Consider the following 20,630-nt stretch of genomic DNA (forward strand, 5'->3'; position numbering starts at 1 on the left):
AAACTACCACACAGAAATTTTCATGGTGAACAGAGTGAACTATTATCAGCGTTTTACTGCATATAAAATTTTAAAAATCTACTTCAGCATTTTATTATTTATATTTGAAAATTATAACTTAGCATTTTATTATATATATTTGAGACACACGAAAATGTAAAGAGTTCACTCTATAAGCGCTGCACCGTCCAGGGTGACAGCGAAAGTATAAAAAGGTAATGCGTCACGAAAAAAGACAAAATGCGACCGGTCGAGTAGACGTGATGTGTCCTCTTAAACACTGAATACGTCGAATATTGCGGATAATGCTATGCAAAATTGACTGCAACAGAAAAAAAACTCCATTCTAAATTAGAATAAAAAATGGAAGAACAAGGGGAAGAGCGAGGTTTCCTGGAGGAAGGGGTAACATAAGGTGTCGGGATCGTGGAGGTAATCCACGAAATTTGCCCATAAAATATTATTAGTTTTCATGATAGTGATAAATAGAAAAACAGTGGGGCAGATAATAATTTTCAAATTAAGCTCCCTTTGAATATTCAAATAATCCTTTTTGATTAAAATATCCATACCGGTAGTCAATGAGGATGGGTGAGAGAGGGTTGGTTGATAGTCCCTGAACCTGAATAGGGGGGTCGTGTTTGAACCACGCGATATTATTCCAAGCGAAGAAAATACTCGAGGGATAGCGGCAATGTTCGAGATATTTATGAGCATTAATTGACGCAAGTAAGTCTTCCTCAAGTTTTCGCATTTGGATTTATCTCAAGCGGCTCAAACAGAATCTCCAGGAATAACACAACAATGGAAGTAAGAAAATAAATTGATAACATCGAAGCGAATCTTGATAAAAATTCCTGATGTCCATTTTTGTCCTTTCAACTGCATCAATTATCCAATCTGATATAATTCAAGGTAGATAGCTCACGATAAGAGAGATCTTAAGCTTCCCCGACAAATAGTATTATTCAATTGCTGACTTCTTAGTACTTCCAGTTAGGCTCTCCGTTTATTAGTACACCAAATTTAGATTTTGAACGGTCACATTTTTTAAGACTACAACTGTAAATGATTATGTAAAGCATCTTTGTTGGCTAAACCCCTCAAAATTACATCATAAAAAGTTTTCTTAAATTTAGATGGAAACAACCTCAATGTTCACATCTAAAAGGAGCAGCTAGATATTATAATTTCTCCTCATCTGACAAAATCCCAACTAGCGTCATCTAGCGGTCGCCTCTGAAGCTTGCTGTGTTTAAGAAAATATTGAATGTTTCAGCAATCATTTGTATATGTCTACCAAATTAGTATATCGGAGTTATTTTATCATGCTAAGTTTTTGTGCTTTCTTGACACTTCAATCGTGCTTCTTTCCATTTGCGAAACAAGAATATTCTTAAGACAAGCATTCTGGTGGGATTCTCTATTAAATTAAGAAAATATCCTGGGCATCTGTATAAGAGGTCGTACCGAAAGAAGAGACAATGGTAGATTCCATAATTAATTATTTATACGACCGGTTTCGGGAAAAAGTATGATACTTGCCTGATGATAATAAAGATTTTGGAACCTGGAATTGCCTTTCCTTTATGAACTATCATGAAGGAGTTCCATCATGTTTCGCCTGTTACTATAAAATTAGTTTAAGAGGTCTCTACTCTTGAGACTAGAGGGCACTCAATTTTAGAACTATCTTATTTTCAGAGCAAGACAAATGAAGTATCGAACCCGCGACCATACCAAAGGTTTATGAACCTGAAACTAATTCAAGTTTACCACCTGAATTATTTTCCCCAATCCAGGGCATGGACGTATGCGTTATTCTATTGTTAATTGTTGACACCCCCTATGTTAAGGCCACATTGTACTTGTTGAAGTTGTTTCGGGTTTCCCACCGGATGAGGTTCTCCATCTCTGCCGACGTTTCGATGGTCGTATCGTCCATCGTCATCAGGGCTTCTGGTCGTGTCGTCCATCGTCATCGGGGCTTGGTCGTGTCGTCCATCGTCATCAGGGCTTGACACGACCATCGAAACGTCGGCAGAGAACCTCATCCGGTGGGAAACCCGAAACAACTTCAACATCACCATACGCCGGGAAAACCTCAGACTTTTTCCACACTGTACTATTTTCTGGGTTCATTAAGATAAATTTAAAAAAATAAATCTATATATCATAAAATCCCCTAACGACCACTCATTCATTCACTCACTCATACAAATGTTTGGGGTGAACGAGGAGAGATACGACAAAAAGTCTAATGAAGACCCCCTCTAAAATTGTCTGAAACCCCAGGAAAAATTATGATAACAAAAAATTTACAATTATTTACCTGTCTATTCATATAAAATTGAGTATGGGGATTAGTTCAAAAAACGGCCACCAAATTCCCAGTGCGGCGCATCAGTCATACAAGCGAACAATCATAGCAACATATTTGTTTATGCAAACAAGAGGAGCTAAATGGGGAAAGAAGATAAAGGAATTAAAACGAAAAACTGACAAATATAAGGAAGGAAATTAAGAAAGTAATATTTGAAGTGTCTATTTCTTTGAGTCTTCTTTCCGCAAGAGCAAACATCTGTTTAAATCAAAGCGCATTCAAATGAAAAGCGGAGAAATATAAGGTAGGAAATTAGTTGTTGTTTTTGGTATATTACATCGAAAGTGTGCTGCTTATTAATTTCAAAGTTAACAAGTGCACTAAATGCCAATTTAGAAATATGATTCGTGCTGTTGGCTATAGTTCGTATCTTCTTGGCGATACACGATTGCAGTAGAAAGACTTTTAAACAAGTCTTACAAAATATAGGTAGGTAAAAATGATTTTATTTTCATTTTTTTGTGATGGTGATAACTTTTTATTTTTGTTTACGTTCTTTTTTTCCGTTAATGTCCTTTTTAATGTACAATGTCATCCGTGAGCTGCAGGAGTGAATAGGCAGTGCATAATACAATATGGAAGATAAGGTCAAATAAAGGTATTTCTTATTCAATTATTTGTCTTGCGAAAATCACGTTTCCTTGAGTGACTAAGTTATTCAACTGTGAAAATTATCGAAATCTTGACATTCACAATGTCTTGTACACCAAAGGCTGTGATCCGTTACTCATCAGATTTATTGCACATTGCGTTGGATATTAAAGCTGAGATATTTGTGTATCCCGATTCATTAAAACTTTAAATAGAGGTATTTCTGAAGTGAAATCATTCGCGATCACGATAAATAATATTTCGATAAAATTCGTCATACTAGCCCCAATTCATGCTAAGGCGCATTTGTTCTAGATATTGATATTCAGTCCCTACGTAATTCGCTTACGAAGGGGAACAGCTGTTACATATTATTCGTATATCAAGAATTTGGTTGAGTTTTGTGGATAATAATTAATAAACGTTTTTTCATTGTAATACGTAAAGTCGTTATGTTATGATATTACGTATGCATTGGGTGTTACAGTGGAACGTGGTCTCAACGTTTTTTGTATTTGAATTGAATAAGTTAGAGAAACTCGTAGAAATTTATTTTACTTTTTTAGCCCCTCAGAAAAACGTTTCTCTTTATAAATATTTACATTAATATTGTAGCCTACGTACCATGCGCTCGTTTTACGTGAAAGTGGAAATATTGCTTATGCCTAAGCTAGCCAGTTTAAAAGTAAACGATCCTCAAGTAACAAGTAGCAAACAAAAAGTGTAAGACCTACCACAGTGAGCATAACAGGCCGCAGGCCTTTTTCGGGGGGGCCTAGGGGGGGCAGAGCCCCCCCAGCGAGCAGAGCGAGTAAGAATTATATAATCCACGAATTACTTCCACTCGAGTGCTCTGCGAAATGAAATTTTTTAGCAGAATGTAACACACACAATTTTAACTTGATAAATTTTCTCCCTAAATGCGATTCTTTGGACGCGTGGTGGACGACTTCCAATAGAGTGGAGCAGAGGTCGAGAGGTCGCAGCGTGCAGACCAAGAAGAGGTTCCAAAAAGTGGATCAGGAGAGGATCGGAGACACGGTGGCTAAAATGAACTCCTCCCTCCCCACCATGATCATCATCCACGGCTTCTTGGAGTCATACGACGCCGTGGCCATTAAAGGACTCCTCACCGGTAAGTCACGACCTCACATGGCAGATATACATAAAAATAAATTTTTATAAAGAACAACGCCCTTCATCGCGAACTAAAAAGAAGTCCACTAAATATTTATTCAATCAATTTTTCAATGAACTTCGATGCAAACAAATTGGTTGCTATGACTCTCTATCATTCTCGTTCCTTAAAGTGTTTGCAGCGCCGCCTTCGGATTTTGGTGTCCATTTTTGAACTAATTCCATTAGTTCATTTTAAATCCTGAATCACAATCGATATACAGTTAAAATCATATCAAAAATTTTAAAATATTGCATTTTCATCTGGTTCCGAGTTATCCTGGAAATTTCAGCTTGATAGCCAATCGGAAAGTGGATTAAAATTGAATTTCAAGATTTGACACGGACAAGATGATCAACAAAGCGAGTTTATAAAAACGTAATATTATACAGAAGCGATCCAGGTGGTTGCTCAGCAACATAAAAGCTGAGGCCAACAACGAAATCTCCAGCTTCGGTATAGGAAATCCAATGGAGCGCCTCAAGAGTCTGACCCACATGGCGCTCGGGTTTTCCCCAGCCCTTCCGTTTACTATTGCATTCGACACACGGTCAGCCACTAGTGGACATTAACCCTGGTGGACATTTTCGCACCTGCCGGCACGAAACTGTATGAACCGGAAAATAAGGCGCATGTTGATCCGTAACTTTCAAAGTGAAAATTTTCGTAGCGGCCCGATCCGAAATGAATCGCATCGTTTCGTACCTTTTCGAATCGGGTATGAAACGTTAAGTTTCCGGATCACGCCCCTGAAGTTCATCCAATTAACGTCAGATAGGGGAAAAATTTGTGGTGTCGCAAACTTTCGTTCAGTGGCAGGGCTTGGTCTACCACACAAACCGCTAAAATCCCTACTCTATCCCTAAACATCATTAAATTTTTTAGTCATTCCTTGAAAATTTTCGTGGGCTTTTGGATGTTAGAGAGGATTCAAGGAGTTTCACCGTCTAAAAATCAAAATTCCTTAAAATAATATCTGTGAAAAAGGAGTACAGGAAGACAGGCATTGCTTATATCCTTCTGGACATTAGATTACGAATAGCCGCATTTCCAACAGCAATCGGCGTAAAATCTTGAATGTTGGCTAAAAGGATTTTAGAGAGGTCGCATCTTGGAGGGGTGGGCTGAGAGGCGGGGGCTTCACTACTGTAACCCACAGAAGACGAGTAGAATTAGCCGATAGTAAAGTTTCCTTGAAAACAGTTTCATTTCCCTCTCTTGGTATATATAAGCACGTCTAAGTTAACCAAATAGCTGTGAATACGGTTCCTCATGCCAAGCCATTTTTTCCTGGACATACTTTCCAATTGCTGCTCACTGGCTCTCAAAATGATTTCATGTCCAGAACTCCCAGTATTGGTAGTTCGATCGCAAAATTAGTCTGAAAAAAATAACAGGATATATACCCTAGCATCTAGAATATTATAGGATATTGATGCTAGGATACTATGTACTTGCATCAAATATTTTCAATTGGATATAATATATTCCAGAAAGTTTTAAAGGTACTTTATTTTCAAAGTGTCGACCAGCGGCATCAATCCACCGATCTCTTCCTCGGTAGCCCGGTGTCGGAAGGGCCTGCCCCCAAAGAACTTGAAGGCCCGTCCCTACGTGATGAATGCCCACCATTTTCCCTTCAGCTTATATGAGAGGGTTATAAGCCAAGGGGTACAAGTGATATTTTTTCTAAACAGAATTAGGTACAGAAATTGGTGGAAGAAATATACAAGACTTAGTGGCTAAGGGATACGCGTGATTCTCTATTCTATGGCGAAATCTAGTGGAAAATCAAATGCACTACTAAATGTCAAGCTGAGCTCGTAGGTTTTCTATACCTGCATCCTGTCCTGCATCTAACTCTGTTTAGAAAAAAATTACTTGTTTCCCTTGGCTTCTCACCCCCTGATATATTTTCTGTACATATATTTCTTCTTCGTCAGCTCTGAACAGGAAGGGTAAGTGGAACGTGATCGTGGTGGACTGGCGCAAGCTGTCGGCGGGCCCCTGGTACCCGTGGGCCCTGCTCAACACGAGGGCCGTGGGGCGCTACGTGGCCACGTTCATAGACTCTGTGGCGGCCACCCTCGAGGCAAAATCCAAGCAGACGGACAACGACATCCCGAGGGCCAAGAGGTCCACGGCATCCGCCTTCCTCAAGGACCTGCACATCGTCGGCTTCAGCCTGGGCGCGCAAGTGGCCGGGATCGCAGGGCACTACGTGACCGCCGGGAAGGTCGGACGCATCACAGGTGAGATAAGTGCACCAGCTCCTACGAAGATTCGAGTATAACACACGCAGAAACACTCCTCGAAGAAGTTCTGAACATTGCCTGAATAATTAAATACGGAGTCTGAGAGCTTCGCCGGCTTTGGTAACGGGCGATGGGGTAAAGTCCTTGCCTGCCACACATGAGGTCGCGGATTCGAGTCCCTCATGAGTAAGCTGCCCCCATCAAGGGCATGGATGTTCGTGTAAGTTTATTTGTTAAGTTAAAAACCCCAAATAAAAAGGTCAATGGTGCTGTCTTCGGTGATACAGGAATAAATAAATATATTGTTCAATAATTCTTACAAAGGAAGGTACTCAACTGTCACCACTAGATCGCGTTGCAACTGCGCAATGTGATAGAAAATGAAATTTTATGAGATGCGTGTTTATATATGTTCAGGCTCCGAATGGGCCTTAGTTTCCGAGATACCATCGATAGAAAAATAATCCGTTTAAAAAATGGTGACCCCTGCTCGCACGTTGACTTTTGGCGTGGGCGAGTGTATTACGAAGAAGTACGGTCACGTGGGGGTGTAGGTTAAAATTTCCATTTTTGTACGGGACTTGACTCTATTCAACCTCTATGCATAACTTAGTGGTCTCCACCTTGCCACCCAAGTTCCACCACCACAGCCACTTTCCCCTCCATTCGCTGGAGATCTGTGCATTCAGAGGCGAGGTCTTGACCGAGCTTTGACCGGACTGTACTAATAAATCGACTGGGTTTATGCAGCCCGCGATACAAAAATGCCGCGTTATATGGGCAGTACTATATCCCCTTCCGCGCTCAAAATCGAGCTTAGAAACGAAAGACTTTATCCGTAAAATGGATCTATATAGCCATTTTATAGCGGTACTGTTGTATTGTTGCTGTATTGTATGAATCTAGGCGTTTTGCTAACATATTCTATCGATGACATTTCGAAAACTAAGGCCCATTCTACGCTTCAACGAAAACACTTCTCTCTTCAAATTTCAGCTACGACCACGCTACGAATTTTAAACAAAATTATTGGACTGGAAAAGAAAGGCTTATAAACTGTCACAACTGTCTTCACAGTTGAACAATCATTAAATACGTCCTGGGAGAAACCCCAAGGTAATTCAATAACACGCTAACTTTGAATTGGTGCACGGATATCTTCTGAATGATCTTTTTCTGGTATTTGGAGGATGCGACCAACAGCTAAGGCCATTTTTGCCACGAGGGAAAGAAGGGTGGAGTGAAACCCGGCGTCTGCATTAGCCTGCTCTTAACGAAAGGCGCCAGCGGGACCACAAGTTAACGTCCCATCCGACGGACAGGGTGTTACACTTGTAAAGTACCCTCCACACAACATGCGAGCAGAGATCGGCTATTATCTGAAAATTCTCCGCCAAAGCCGAGATTTGAACCCGTGCCTACTGGATGTGAAGCCTACACTCTAGCCACCACACCAGTGCATTGCTGCGTGGAGATTTTCGTCTTTTTGGTTTATTTTAAGTAAGAGGAACAATATAAACATTTCCTTACGTGAAAAGTTTAGAAATATTTTTACATATAGCATACGTAACTGCGATGTTCATTTTCTTTTCTGCACCTCAGAAATTTAAATCTACGTTTCGACCATTTAAGAAATCAAAGAATGGGTAAAATTTAATTTAAGTAGTTATTTGTAATTCTAAGATGTTTTTCTCTCTATAAAAAATACAATGAAATGCACCAATCAAATATTTTTCCCGTGACGAGATGAAGAATATGACCGTTTCGCCGTTCTCATAGTTTTTCGCCTGTTCTTTCTCTACTCTTTGGACCGTAAAAGCTAAAAGTTTAAGTTTAAACAATTTCCAATGATTCATTGTTGCAGTCGAATAAACAATGAGTAAAACTATATATGACATGATCCTATGGACCTTCGGTAGGATTTTAGACAAATGCTTAAGTTCAGCGTTCTATCATTTTTGCGCCCATAGTAAGTAATATTTTTCACAGTAGGAAAACGCTACTAGCCCTCTGGAAAACATGGAGTTCTAAAGTTTGCCCACCATCGAATGTTTTCAATAGTTTACTTATAAGATACCATTACCCTTCCCTCTCTCTCCCGGGGTATCCAATTTACGTAAGAGAAAATGGTAATTTTGTTCAGTTGTGGAATATATCGATTGCTAAGTTCTAACAACACGTATTTCAAAAATCGCAACTTTTCAGGAGAAAACAATTTATTTTTATTTTATATAATTTTGATTGAAATTAAAAACCAAAAATGCATAAAACTGAAAAAGAAGCATACATTTGCAAACAAAGAGTTGTTTTTTTCTTGAATTTTATTATTTATTAACAGTATTAGCGATATTAACTCAGGCCGGCCAAATTTTGAGATACGTGTTGTTAGAACTTAGCCATAGATATACAGGAGAGGATAGCCTCGAAAACCCAAAAGTTCACGGATATTTCCGTGCGCCGCTTTGTTTCTTCTGTGGAAAATTATTAATGAGACAAAAGCCTCGAAAGTTTCGTGAATTCTTAAATACCCACTACAGCTGGGAGGTTACCCTCCAGACCTTCTACCTAGCCCCCGCCTTGTCCCTATCCTGAACTCGTCGCTATGAGACACAGCATATGAATGAGATTTACATTACCACGGATGATTTGAAAGAGAGAACCAGAAAAAAGAAAGAGAACAAAATATCACTCTCTTTATACACATGCTGCGTTCTGAATCAGAGTGAATAAACTATAGGCTGATCACGATGGCCCTAATGCTCTTCTCAATCCCCATGTCAATTAGGTCTCGATCCCGCTTACCCTTTGATCGAGATCCTGGGTCCCAAGTCGGAGCAGCTGGACGAGTCGGACGCCGAGTTCGTCGACGTGATCCACACGAGCGGCGGAACATACGGCGTGCCATACGCGATCGGACACGCCGACTTCTTCCCCAACGGAGGAAAGAGCGTCCAGCCGGGATGCAGCTCCTTACTATTCCCACGTGAGTACTCAAAAACTGTGCTAAATACTACTGCACCCAGTGCTGTAGCTGGGGAAAAAAATTAGGCGGCACTCACCAAAATTTGCCGACAGCTGAACAGTGAACATGTTTTATTATTCCGGCCGCGATTGAAATGCCAAACTCAAACTCGAATATTAGTTCCAAGTTGTGCCACGAGATAACTCTGAATAAGTAAATAATCATTTCCGATTTTTCTTTCTAAAAGCCAATGGAAAATTTACAGTAGGGCTATTTTTTTACAGATTTAAAAAGGTAGTTTAACCGGTACGCTTATAACGAGTTTGGATTTTAGGGGGTACGCCGTACCGGCCCAACTACAGTCTGACTGACTGTCATAGCAAAAAGATACCGAGATATCCTCTTCGTCCCCTGATGGTATGGTGTCTTCTCATTCCTTATCAATTCCACAGAACCTTGGATTAAATATGGATTTAAATTTACTTCATAATTGATATGAAATGTAGTTGTACTTATCCACAATTATGTAATGCGTACGACGCGTTTCGGTTCATCTGGTACAAGCTGTGAGCCGAAACGTGTCGAACGCATTAACCCATTACTACCCAGACTGTAATCAAGGTTTATAACTTCGGTTTTATCGCATTTTCCGTTTTATTTTGGTCTAATTAAGATGAATTTTTGGAATAAAAATATTTTCATCGTATCACATGGTTTTCATAACGCTGCGTATACGCAACGCTGGGAAAACTCCGGTAAATAAATAGAAAAGCAGTTATTTTTAAAACTTAGGTTACACCTTTTATTTTTTATCTTGATTTGCACACTCGACATCTTCGCCGGGAGTTATCAGTATTCATTCATAGGAAATTCCCCATTCCGCCTTTCAACGGACATGCTGGGTTATGTCATTTTTCCCAGGGTGTCTCGTATGTGCGCACCGATTTTTATGCCAAACGCCATCAGTCATAAAAATACAATTATATGAATGAAAATGTTGGTGGAAATGACAAAATTAGAACTATAGAGACACTTAAAAAAGTCGGTAAATAGATGAAAAAATTATTCTGAAGTAGAAAATAGTTCTGAGAATTAGGATTCAATAATAATGCGTTAACGCAACGCTGGGGATTAATGGGTTAAATAACTGTCGAAAGGTGCAACTACCTGTCAATTCAATACGTCGAACTTCCACTATATCACGTCTGAATCGGTTGAACTTACTTCATCATTTCTTAAACCCGACTTCTGACTGCCCTGAACCATATTCTCTGTTGAATTTTAGAATGCCAACTCAATACACCCGCTCTCTCTCTCTCCCCATTTGTCCTGTGTTCCAGATTTTGATCCTTTTTTTCATCCCTCATCCATTTTGCACCATTTCTATCGTCATTTTTCCCCCTACTCCTAGCACCACCCGATGAAGCCTACTACTCTCTGTCATTTATTTGTAAATAGTGTTGAATATTATTTTGTTCGTTGTTGGTTACGTTTTGCTTAGTAATAGTAAATTATTCTTCGGTCTTCTTTAATTGGCCTCGTGTTGTTTTTGGACTGAATTAAATAAATAAATAATTATCCATCTACAAAGTCCCTACATTTCAATAATCAAGGGCTCATCTTTACGAGGTGCATTCAAGTTCTAAGGTCGCCAATTTTTTTTCTCCAGACTGGAAACAAATAGAAATATGTCTATTGTTTTTCTAAGGAGTGCGCACTTTTTGTCAATACCTGAAAGAAATGGCTGAACTGTAAGACAGATATCAGATGTAACAGCATCTAGAATGAAAACTGTTTTAGATACTGGAAATTACGACGTTTTTCTCACACGAACTGCGTGCAATCATTCTTTTCTGCACTCGGTTGGTGTGACACCAATTGAAGTTCATAGACAATTGAAGGAGATATGTGATGATACGGTAATGGATATGTCAAAATAGCGTCAATGGGTGCTATAATTCAATGAAGGTAGAACATCGAGTGACAACAAACCAGAACAATGAAGGCAATTTTCCAGTGGTCAAAACAGACTCCTAACGAAGCCTTCGCCACGGCCATGAAACCTCGGTGTCGACATGGTAAAAAACGTGTACGTCTGCAGAAATATTACGTAGAGATTTAAAACCAGTTTCATAGTTTTCGGGTGATTAGCCAGTTAGAAAAAAAACCGGAGGCCTTATAACTAGAATACACCTCGTATATCGCATCTCCTCTCTTCTAAACCCATTCCCTCCTTCAATCGATTCTTCTTACTTGTCTTGCAACAATTTCACCGTACAAGCTTTTACCATCCAGGCGCGCAGCTAGGAATTATGGCTAGGGGGGGTTTTAGGAGCAACTAATACTGTGGGATATGTAATACGACAGGTGCGGGTGCCCTCCCCCAGAAAACATTCATGATAAATGGTTCAAAATGGTGAGTTTTACGGCTCCCTGAGGAAAATGTTATAAATATTTACACTATTCCATAGGTAATATTTATCCAATCAAGTAAAATGGATTAAATTTAAAAATTTCTCTGAGTTCTGGGGGGGGGGGGGGGTATTTTATCCCCCAAACCCCTCCTCGCTGCGCCACTGGTCCCATCTGTCCATTTTTTTCCTCTCGCCTATGGTTTAATGTTTGTTACTTTTTTATATTATCATTGTATTTTGTCTAATTTACTGTATTGTTAATACTTTCTATTTATAATTGGCGTCACGGCTCTATATGCAAAATGATATCAACAAGTAAATAAATAGGTACCTACCCGAGTTTGAAATGTTCCATCTCGGAGTCGGTTGTCGTAAAGTCTACTGGAAATGGAAGGAAATTTAGGTCTACGTAATGTAATTATAGTTAGTTGAAAGGCGGAGGCGAAGACGACTTTTGACAAAAAGATGAATCTATCAACACATACAATTCATCCGATGCTACTCACGGAGCATGTTGCTCCATGAGAGCGATGCTTGGCCGTTGACAGCAGCAGAGAAGTCAAGAGTGGAAGCATTCAAAATGTAATGTTACCGAAGAATGTTGAAGATAAAATGGATCGACCGAGTTATGTAATGGGGAAGTGCTATGAAGAAAGGGAGAAAAGAGAAGTCTCTTATAAACCATAAGGAGAAGAGAACCTTTCAAATTTCTGCAGATTCCAACTGCGGAAGATTTGAAAAATTTCATCTGCGGTATTTTTCAAATGCGATCAGATGATAACTGGATGAAAATGAATGCTATCTTTTGTATAATGAAAGAAAATCGCCCCTCTGGCATAGAAACCGCATTTATGTCTAAGTGACCTGAAAGCATTCACCCTGAAACCATTTCACCGTTAATGTCATAATCCCCTCATCGCGACAAGAAACGGTTAGAACTAACTTTATGAGCAGCCATGAAAAGACGGCCTTCGTTGCATATTTTATCGTAGGCAATGAGAGCCGTAAAAATCTTAGAACGCCATCACCGGAGGATCTAACCCATTTCTTTAATGGACGCTATGAAGAGCAGAGCAACTGGAAAGAGATTTGGAATCCAACTTGAACTCCTTGGAAAGGTGTCAAACTCGGAAAAATGACTGTAATCTACGAGGTGTACTCTAGTTCTTAGGCCTCCGATTTTTTTTCTAACTAGCTAATCACCCGAAAACTATGAAACTGGTTTTAAATCTCGACGTAATATTCCTGCAGACGTACACGTTTTTTACCATGTCGACACCGAGGTTCCATGGCCGTGGCGAAGGCTTCTTTAGGAGTCTGTTTTGACCACTGGAAAATTGCCTTCATTGTTCTGGTTTGTTGTCACTCGATGTTCTACCTTCATTAAATTATAGCACCCATTGACGCTATTTTGACATATCCATTACCGTATCATCACATATCTCCTTCAGTTGTCTATGAACTTCAACTGATGTCACACCACCCGAGTGCAGAAAAGAATGATTGCACGCAGTTCGTGTGAGAAAAACGTCGTCATTTCCAGTATCTAAAACAGTTTTCATTCTAGTTGCTGCCGAAAAAATTCTATCTATATATGTCTTACAGTTCAGCCATTTCTTTCAGGTATTGACGAAAAGTGCGCACTCCTTAGAAAAACAATACACATGTTTCTATTTGTTTCCAGTCTGGAGAAAAAAAAAATGGCGACCTTAGAACTTGAATGTACGTACTTTACGTATGCAACTATTTGACATGGCATATCCTCATTTACGTTACAAAAACTATTCCTGACATCTCTGTGAAGGTCGTTTTCTAAAACGGCTCATGCAACCTGAAGTCCGACGAATCCTAGGAAGAAGCGGAATAGGTGGAATTCTTATCTTTCAGTATCTTTCAGTACTCGGCTGCGAGAAAGTCTTACGAATCGACGGGAATCAACTTTGGATTAGATATTGATTCTAAAAATATTGAAAGGGAAGATATCTACTGAAAAATCAGGCTAAAAACGTTAAGTTAGCCGTAAAAAGAGAAACATAAAACACTTGCGGTAAAATACCATCCATTCAAGGGTGTTATTGGCCTCTTGTAATGGACATTGTAAAAATTTATTGATGACTCACTCAATTATGCTGCAATTTTTGGCAATTTTAAGAACACTTTCGCAGGATTTGATATCTCATACCTTCAATCACTAATTCAACCAAAGGTTGTTTAGGACACATTAAAGTAAGCGTTCGCCCCGGACTAGGTCACAGATGTCTGAACTTCACACATTCAGAGTAGGGGGACATTACTTTTCCTTGGACCACCTCGAACTTCAAAGAGATTTTTCAAATTTAGGATGTCCGAAGAATTCACTCTGGATTTGAACCCAAGATCCTTCGATCCCTAAGCTCAACCTACTACCACGTTCCTCTACTCATAAACATCATAATTAATACATTATACATCGTCATATTTTCAGAATAATTAAGTGGATCACGCTTTTAAAAATTTTACTTTCTTTTACAATTTCAGTGGTCTGCAGCCACTGGAGGGCCTGGCGCTTCTTCTCAGAGTCTATCCTGAACGAGCAGTCTTTCGAATCGCTGCCGTGTGACAGTTACAAGAAGTTCAACGACGGAGATTGCGACCACTTCATGAACGACGCCAACAATGGACCCGAGTACATGGGTGTTGGAGCGTCGAGGAGGTGAGGCGAAAAAAATAAGTTATAAATAAGTTATATAAATAACCCTTTCTAACCCAGAGCTGATTCTGGGAGAAATCAAATTTAAAGATTTATCAATTTGAAAACTTGAACATTTTACAATCAATGATAATAAGGTGGTTTCCTATTACTTTTTTATTGCCTAAATCGAAAGATTATTACTCCTGGAGTACGTATTTTACGCTTTTAGATTTTTAAATGACGATATCTATTTTTCGCGATTAATATAAAAGTGAAAATTTTCAAGCGCGCGAAAACGCGACGGCTAAGTATGAATGCTGGGAAAAACCCTGTGCGACGACGCGTCGTTCTGGTTCCCGCTGCCGCAAGTGAGGTGACCTTGGGGCGAGGCTTTGAGCGCTGATAAGACGCAGGATGCTAGCAGGTAGCAGAGTACCCTGCTAGCAGGTAGCGCTTGGCTTAAATAAGGATTTTTGCCAAGGAAATTGGGTTTTATTAAGGGTTAAAAGGAGACTAGCTCTTGCAAAATCCATGACAAAATCCAAATCTCCCAAATGAGAGGGAAAATGCGAAAATATGAATGTGATGTATTTTTAAACCTACCGCGGAAAAGTTATCCACGCTCATTAATTCCGATGGCAATTTTAACAAGCTGAAATAAATTACATTCAATGTTTTCAAGTAAGTGAAGATGATTTAGTAACATTGGAACCTTGGTCATAACAAATTTTATCATCTTGGAAAATTGCAAGAATTTATTTCAGTCTGTAAAACTTCCGATCCATCACGCTCAAATCTTCGGATTTTAATTAAGCCAAGGTTCGTGATACTATGAGTTAGGCCCTTCCGGTCCATCCCATGGGCCTAAAAATTTTGTTCATGTCGTGCACGGGGGTCATATATATCTAGAACACATTTACCGCCGATGCTGTTGCAATTATAAGGATTGTGAAACCTATTGGTCACCGCAATGGCCCTGAAAGATAAAGGAGCGTGGTTCGGTTCCCGGTCGCGCGGGAAATTTTTCCCATGACAATTAATGTGAAAATATATTAATTTACATGCATTTCGTAAATTTTAAGAAATTAGAGGGTAATTTTTTATTTGCAGATGTACCACACCTAATTTTACGCGCATCCTTTTTTTAGATATTATCATTTAAGTATTCTACCGATTAAGGTGGGTTTCCATGGAGTACTTAAGAAGACTCCAGGGGGCCTCCCCTTCCATCACGCAATTCCCTATTCATTTCATAATAAGGCCTACTCCCTATCATACTATCTAAAATTCCTATTCTTTTCCTCCCTCTCCCTCGTTTACCCAACATTTTACCCTCTAATAGTGTTTTCAACATTGCCTACCTACTCAGTACTCGCTTCATTAATACCTTGTCTCCTCCGTTTCTCATTTAAAAGCTGCCTCTCCTCACCCACCATGTCCAGCACTTCGTAGTTCCTCATTCTCTCCGTCCACTTCACCTCCTCTATTCTTTTCCACACCCACACCTCGAACGCCTTCAGTCTTCTCTCGTCCTCCTTCCTAAGTGTCCACGTTTCCGCACCGAAAAGTGCTACACTCCAAATCAAACTCTTCACAAACTTTTTCTTTAATCTCTTACACTATGATCCTCTCATAAGTTCATTCCTGTTCACTAATCCTGCCAGTGCAGATCTAGGGGTCACAGAAATGCGCAAGCCTTTCCATCGTGAAAAGGCGACAAGGCTGTAGCCCAAGGGAAAGGTTATCGGGCATGCATAATATCAAATCTGACCAGAACTACGTTTTCCAATCCGAATATAACTAATTAATCACTCCTTATTTTCTTTGCAGGGCAAGGGGAAAGTACTACCTTAAGACGTATCCCGAGCCTCCCTTCTCCATGCCCTTGTAGCCTTAGATTACCTTAGGACGAGAAATGTCTCCAAGGCAACAACGACTCCAAGAAAGCGATTACTTCGGAGAAAGGGGGAGAGCTGCAAAACATCCCTGGATACGTGACAAAGGAAAAACGAGTGCATCGTTCTGTTTGATGTGATGAAGGATATCGAAAAGACTTTCTTAGGGTTTTAAACATAGTCGTTGACAATAGGGTTTACTTCGACAGGCCCCTCTAACATTTCCCATGCGTCGATATGAATAGTATAGCTACACTTCAGCAGCGATTCAGGAACTCTAATCGTCCCATACACCACTACACAGTAGATACGAGACCTCCATTACATTTAGTTTAAGAAAACCGCATTAGATAAAATTATTTTCCTTGATATGATGTGCATGGACAAATTTTGTTTTTCTAGCCAAAGAGCATTTCATCAGGGAAATTAAGTTTCACTTAATGAGTTAGCTTAATTAAATAAATTGTAGGTTGGCGCCTTCTGCGGAGTGGATGAAGTTGCTAAGTGAAGTCCCATAGAGGCTGAAATCAGACTATAGCATTGTATTGGATGTAAGGGACCTATTAAGAGAACCTACCTTAGAGAACGGCGTTAAATTTAAGCCTTTTTCGTGTCCTACCTGAACTCGAGTGTATAGATATGCCATCGCAGTAGAGCGACGAGGATAGGAATCACCTGAACGACGAAATCGATAGATTCGACTTTCACTAGGTGAATATTCATATTGAATAAACTAATAAACAACGTCTGTAAATTTCCACAGAATTTTCAATTGCTACGACGCGTTTAGACGCTGATGCTTCATCACGGGGACTGCTTAAAAAGGGGCCAAATACAATCCCATCGAAGGATGATTTCCGCTGCCATTTCGGCCGCATTTTAATCGGTTACCAAAAATATCCGCGGCGAGGTAATGAGTACAATGCGGTCCACTTTTTTCCATTATTTTGCCTTGTAATGCTTGTAATTGCGAGGAATAGCATTGAAAAGTTATGAATTTGATAGATAATTAATTTCATTTCATTTATTTCCAACTTCCTCGTAAACATCACATAGAGGCCTTTACAACGGCGGAATAAACAAAGCATAACACAAATATCCATGCTCTGGATAGTGACCACCTCCCCAGGCAGGATTCGAACCCGCGACCGACGGTTTGACAAGCAAGGACTTGACTCCACGGCCACCGAGGCCGGCAATTGTGATATCATCATATTCATACATTTCGGTCAACGCCCTTAGTTACATTTCATCTCCCTGTGAAACTCGGATCACAGCGTGTCGACTTTTGTAAAGCCATTCAAATGCGCGGGGGTTGAAAACACAGAGGCAGACTTGAGGATCCTCTTTTGTTATATACTCGAGGTCGTTATTCTATATTACAAAAAAGCTTTCTTTTTTGTACTCAAGAATGACGCCTTAGCGTGGAAACGCGTCGAACCAATAAAAAAATCTGTGGAAATTTACAAAGGTTGTTAGTCTTCATTTATAAGACAGACGATCACAAAACTCTATTCACTGATGAGTACTTGATGAAAGTGCGATTTTTGATTGCCGTCAAATAGAGTATCAGGATTCAGTCATATAATTTAAAATATTTTCATAAATGAATCGATAAAATTGTCCCGCTAAGAGGATGCATCACTCTCGCTCGATTGGTATTCTTTCGCGACGAATTACTCACTTAAAACTCAATGTATCACCTTGAAATGTTAAGGGTATGTGGAGCAGACAGTGGCAGAGCTAGGGGTGAGGTCCGCAAGGTGCGAACCTCCACCAAAATATAAAAGCACAATTACTTCCCTTCATAAAAGAAAACAAAATATTAAATAATCATGAATTTACAAAAGATTTCTTTGACAAAAGAAGTTTTTTTCGATTAAGAAAGTGTTCCAATTAGTTTAAATTCCTCTACTTAGTACCCTGTTTCTCAAAAACTTCCCCCAATGGTATCAGCCCCCCATCCCCCAAAAGAAATTCCTGGCTACCTCACTGGAAGCAGACCGATCAAAATTGCCTGCATCTCAAAATTTTCATTTTTGAGATAAAGGCAAACGTTAAATAGAGCTTACCATATAAACCCTTAAAATTTCAAGATGATAGGGTGAGTCATTGAGGTGAGTGATGATAGAGTGAGTAGTAGACTACGATAAGAGGCAAAATACGACTGCTCGAGGGACTTCGACGCGCACTCTGAAGACAGATGAAGTTGTACCCTGAACCTCAAACCTCTGGTGTGTTCCCAGCGAAATTGGAGGCAAATCCAAGAAGAACAAAAGCCAACGAGTGTGGCTCGAAAGGTAAACACAGGCTTAATCGCAGGTAGTTCATCTCCAATTGGCGAACACAATGTACCAATATCACAAAATTTCATTCGAAAAACTCATACACTATCGAGACGAAAGTTAAAATCGGGATTACAGAACCCCAGAATCGACACGCTCTATCGCTTATCCTAAGGTCCCTTATCCTAACTACAAACCTCAATGAAAGAGAATGAGTGTCCTAGGAGGAAGAGGAATTCAACCCAGGAAGAACAAAAGCCAAAGATCATTTCACCTATGATGGTAAAACTTCGACTGTTCCTCATAATCTAAGGCAATTCCAACGCCCTGAAGCCATCTTCTTGCCAGGAGGAATGAGTTCATTTTAGACATGACAGAAGGCTATATCAGTAATTTCACTTGACTTGAATGGCATAGGGTAGCTTGGTAACCGTTCCAAGTTTGTACAGGCTAAAATTTTAACGCATCTTACGTCGAATTTTGCCTAATTGAAGGAGGACTAAAAAAAGTAAAATATAAAATGCTCGAAAGATGAAACTTTTATTCCTATGACAATACATATTCTGTTAAAAATGACATATCATAGCTTCAAAAATGGCTTTTTTATGTCAAATTTGATTGTTGTTACGTCCTAGTCACTGCCATTGAAACTGGTGCTAATTCTGTATCTAATATTTTTTGTAAAATGTTGTTATATTTATGTATCATCTGTGATGAGTTTGTTAATTTAATTTTCACCTTATTTTACATAAAATAAATATGTAAATACATCTACTCGCACAATGGTAGCGGTAGCTATAATATATTAATAAAAATACTGAGTTTGTTGATCGCCTTTTTTTTCAATAGCAACATTTGTGTGTACATAAAATAAAAGCAGGCATTATTTTCTTTCACGAGATGAAGCGGGCATTTAATAAACAATGACGGAATTAGGAAAGTATCGCATCATGCTCGAAGTTTGTGGCTAGCCTAGGTTGTTTTGCAAATAATAATTCTAATGAGCTTTACAAGAGTTATCAGATAGCTCGTAGACGAACATTTAATTTGCAAGGAATTCACTTTTTCCCTTTCACTTCGGCGGCAGTAAATTCTTCAAGCGATGGCCGATGAAAAGAATTCCATCGAAACGTCGGCAGCGATGGAGATCGAGGAGTTTACCCGCATGAAAACCCGAGAAGAATTTACTGCCATTTCATTTGCCACTCATGCATGGAGTCATTACTCTATCGCTCGCTATGGCTACTCACAGGCGGTACATATCAGAGCCCTCAGTTTCATCCAATTGGATAAGAGCAAGGATGCCGACTTACAAAAAACATTGGGGGGCCCAAACCGGGGATCTTGCCCCGGTAAATTTTTTAAGTATTGAGTTTTTTTTTAGTTAAGTTTTTTAAAGCATTTTAGAAGAATCATATGATCAAAATTAGAACCCTGACAACTCGAATCTCGATACTCCGGGGAAATTCGACAAGCCTGCCATTTTTTTCCTCACACCCATAACGAATTTTTGAGGGGGCTCGGGCCCCGTCAGGCCCCATGGAGTCGGCGCCACTGGATAGGAGGCATAATCATTAATAAATGGTGAACAATATAACACCACTTTATCTACATTCCTTAAAAAACTTTGCCTGGCATAAAACGGCCGCTCAGATAGGTATTCCAAGTACAATGATTAGACAGGGATTTGCGGGTCGGGTGATAGATACTTATTCAACCTAACGATAGGATTACTGCAACACCCCCTCACCCATGTGGTTGCTGTTTCCGTAAACATGGGGGTGCGAAATGAATAACAAATTACCAACGCCTCTGGCGTAGAGCGAGGGGGAGGTCCGGACCACCCTCCGAAATATGGAAACACAATTACTTCTCTTCATGAAAGAAAACAAATAACTGAAAAATCATGAATTTACAAACGATTTCTTTGAAAAATGAAGTTCGATCATAAAAAGTGTTGACATTAGTTAAAAACCCGTCACTTAGTACTCTGTTCT

General features: G+C 39.6%; 1 protein-coding gene across 1 annotated transcript in view; it reads left to right on the forward strand.

The window, feature by feature from the left end:
- The window catches only part of LOC124155861 (pancreatic lipase-related protein 2-like), a 60,796-nt gene extending 43,639 nt beyond the window's left edge, over nt 1-17,157 (forward strand). The window contains exons 3-7 of the mRNA XM_046530014.1: nt 3,934-4,109; nt 6,095-6,403; nt 9,192-9,389; nt 14,300-14,474; nt 16,284-17,157. Coding sequence (XP_046385970.1) covers nt 3,934-4,109; nt 6,095-6,403; nt 9,192-9,389; nt 14,300-14,474; nt 16,284-16,344 — 919 coding nt within the window. The 3' untranslated portion in view covers nt 16,345-17,157. The remainder of the gene's footprint in view (nt 1-3,933; nt 4,110-6,094; nt 6,404-9,191; nt 9,390-14,299; nt 14,475-16,283) is intronic.
- The last annotated feature ends 3,473 nt before the right edge of the window (nt 17,158-20,630 follow it).

The sequence above is a fragment of the Ischnura elegans genome, chromosome 3 (assembly GCF_921293095.1).
Source record: "Ischnura elegans chromosome 3, ioIscEleg1.1, whole genome shotgun sequence".
In the NCBI taxonomy this organism is placed as follows: Eukaryota; Metazoa; Arthropoda; class Insecta; order Odonata; family Coenagrionidae; genus Ischnura; species Ischnura elegans.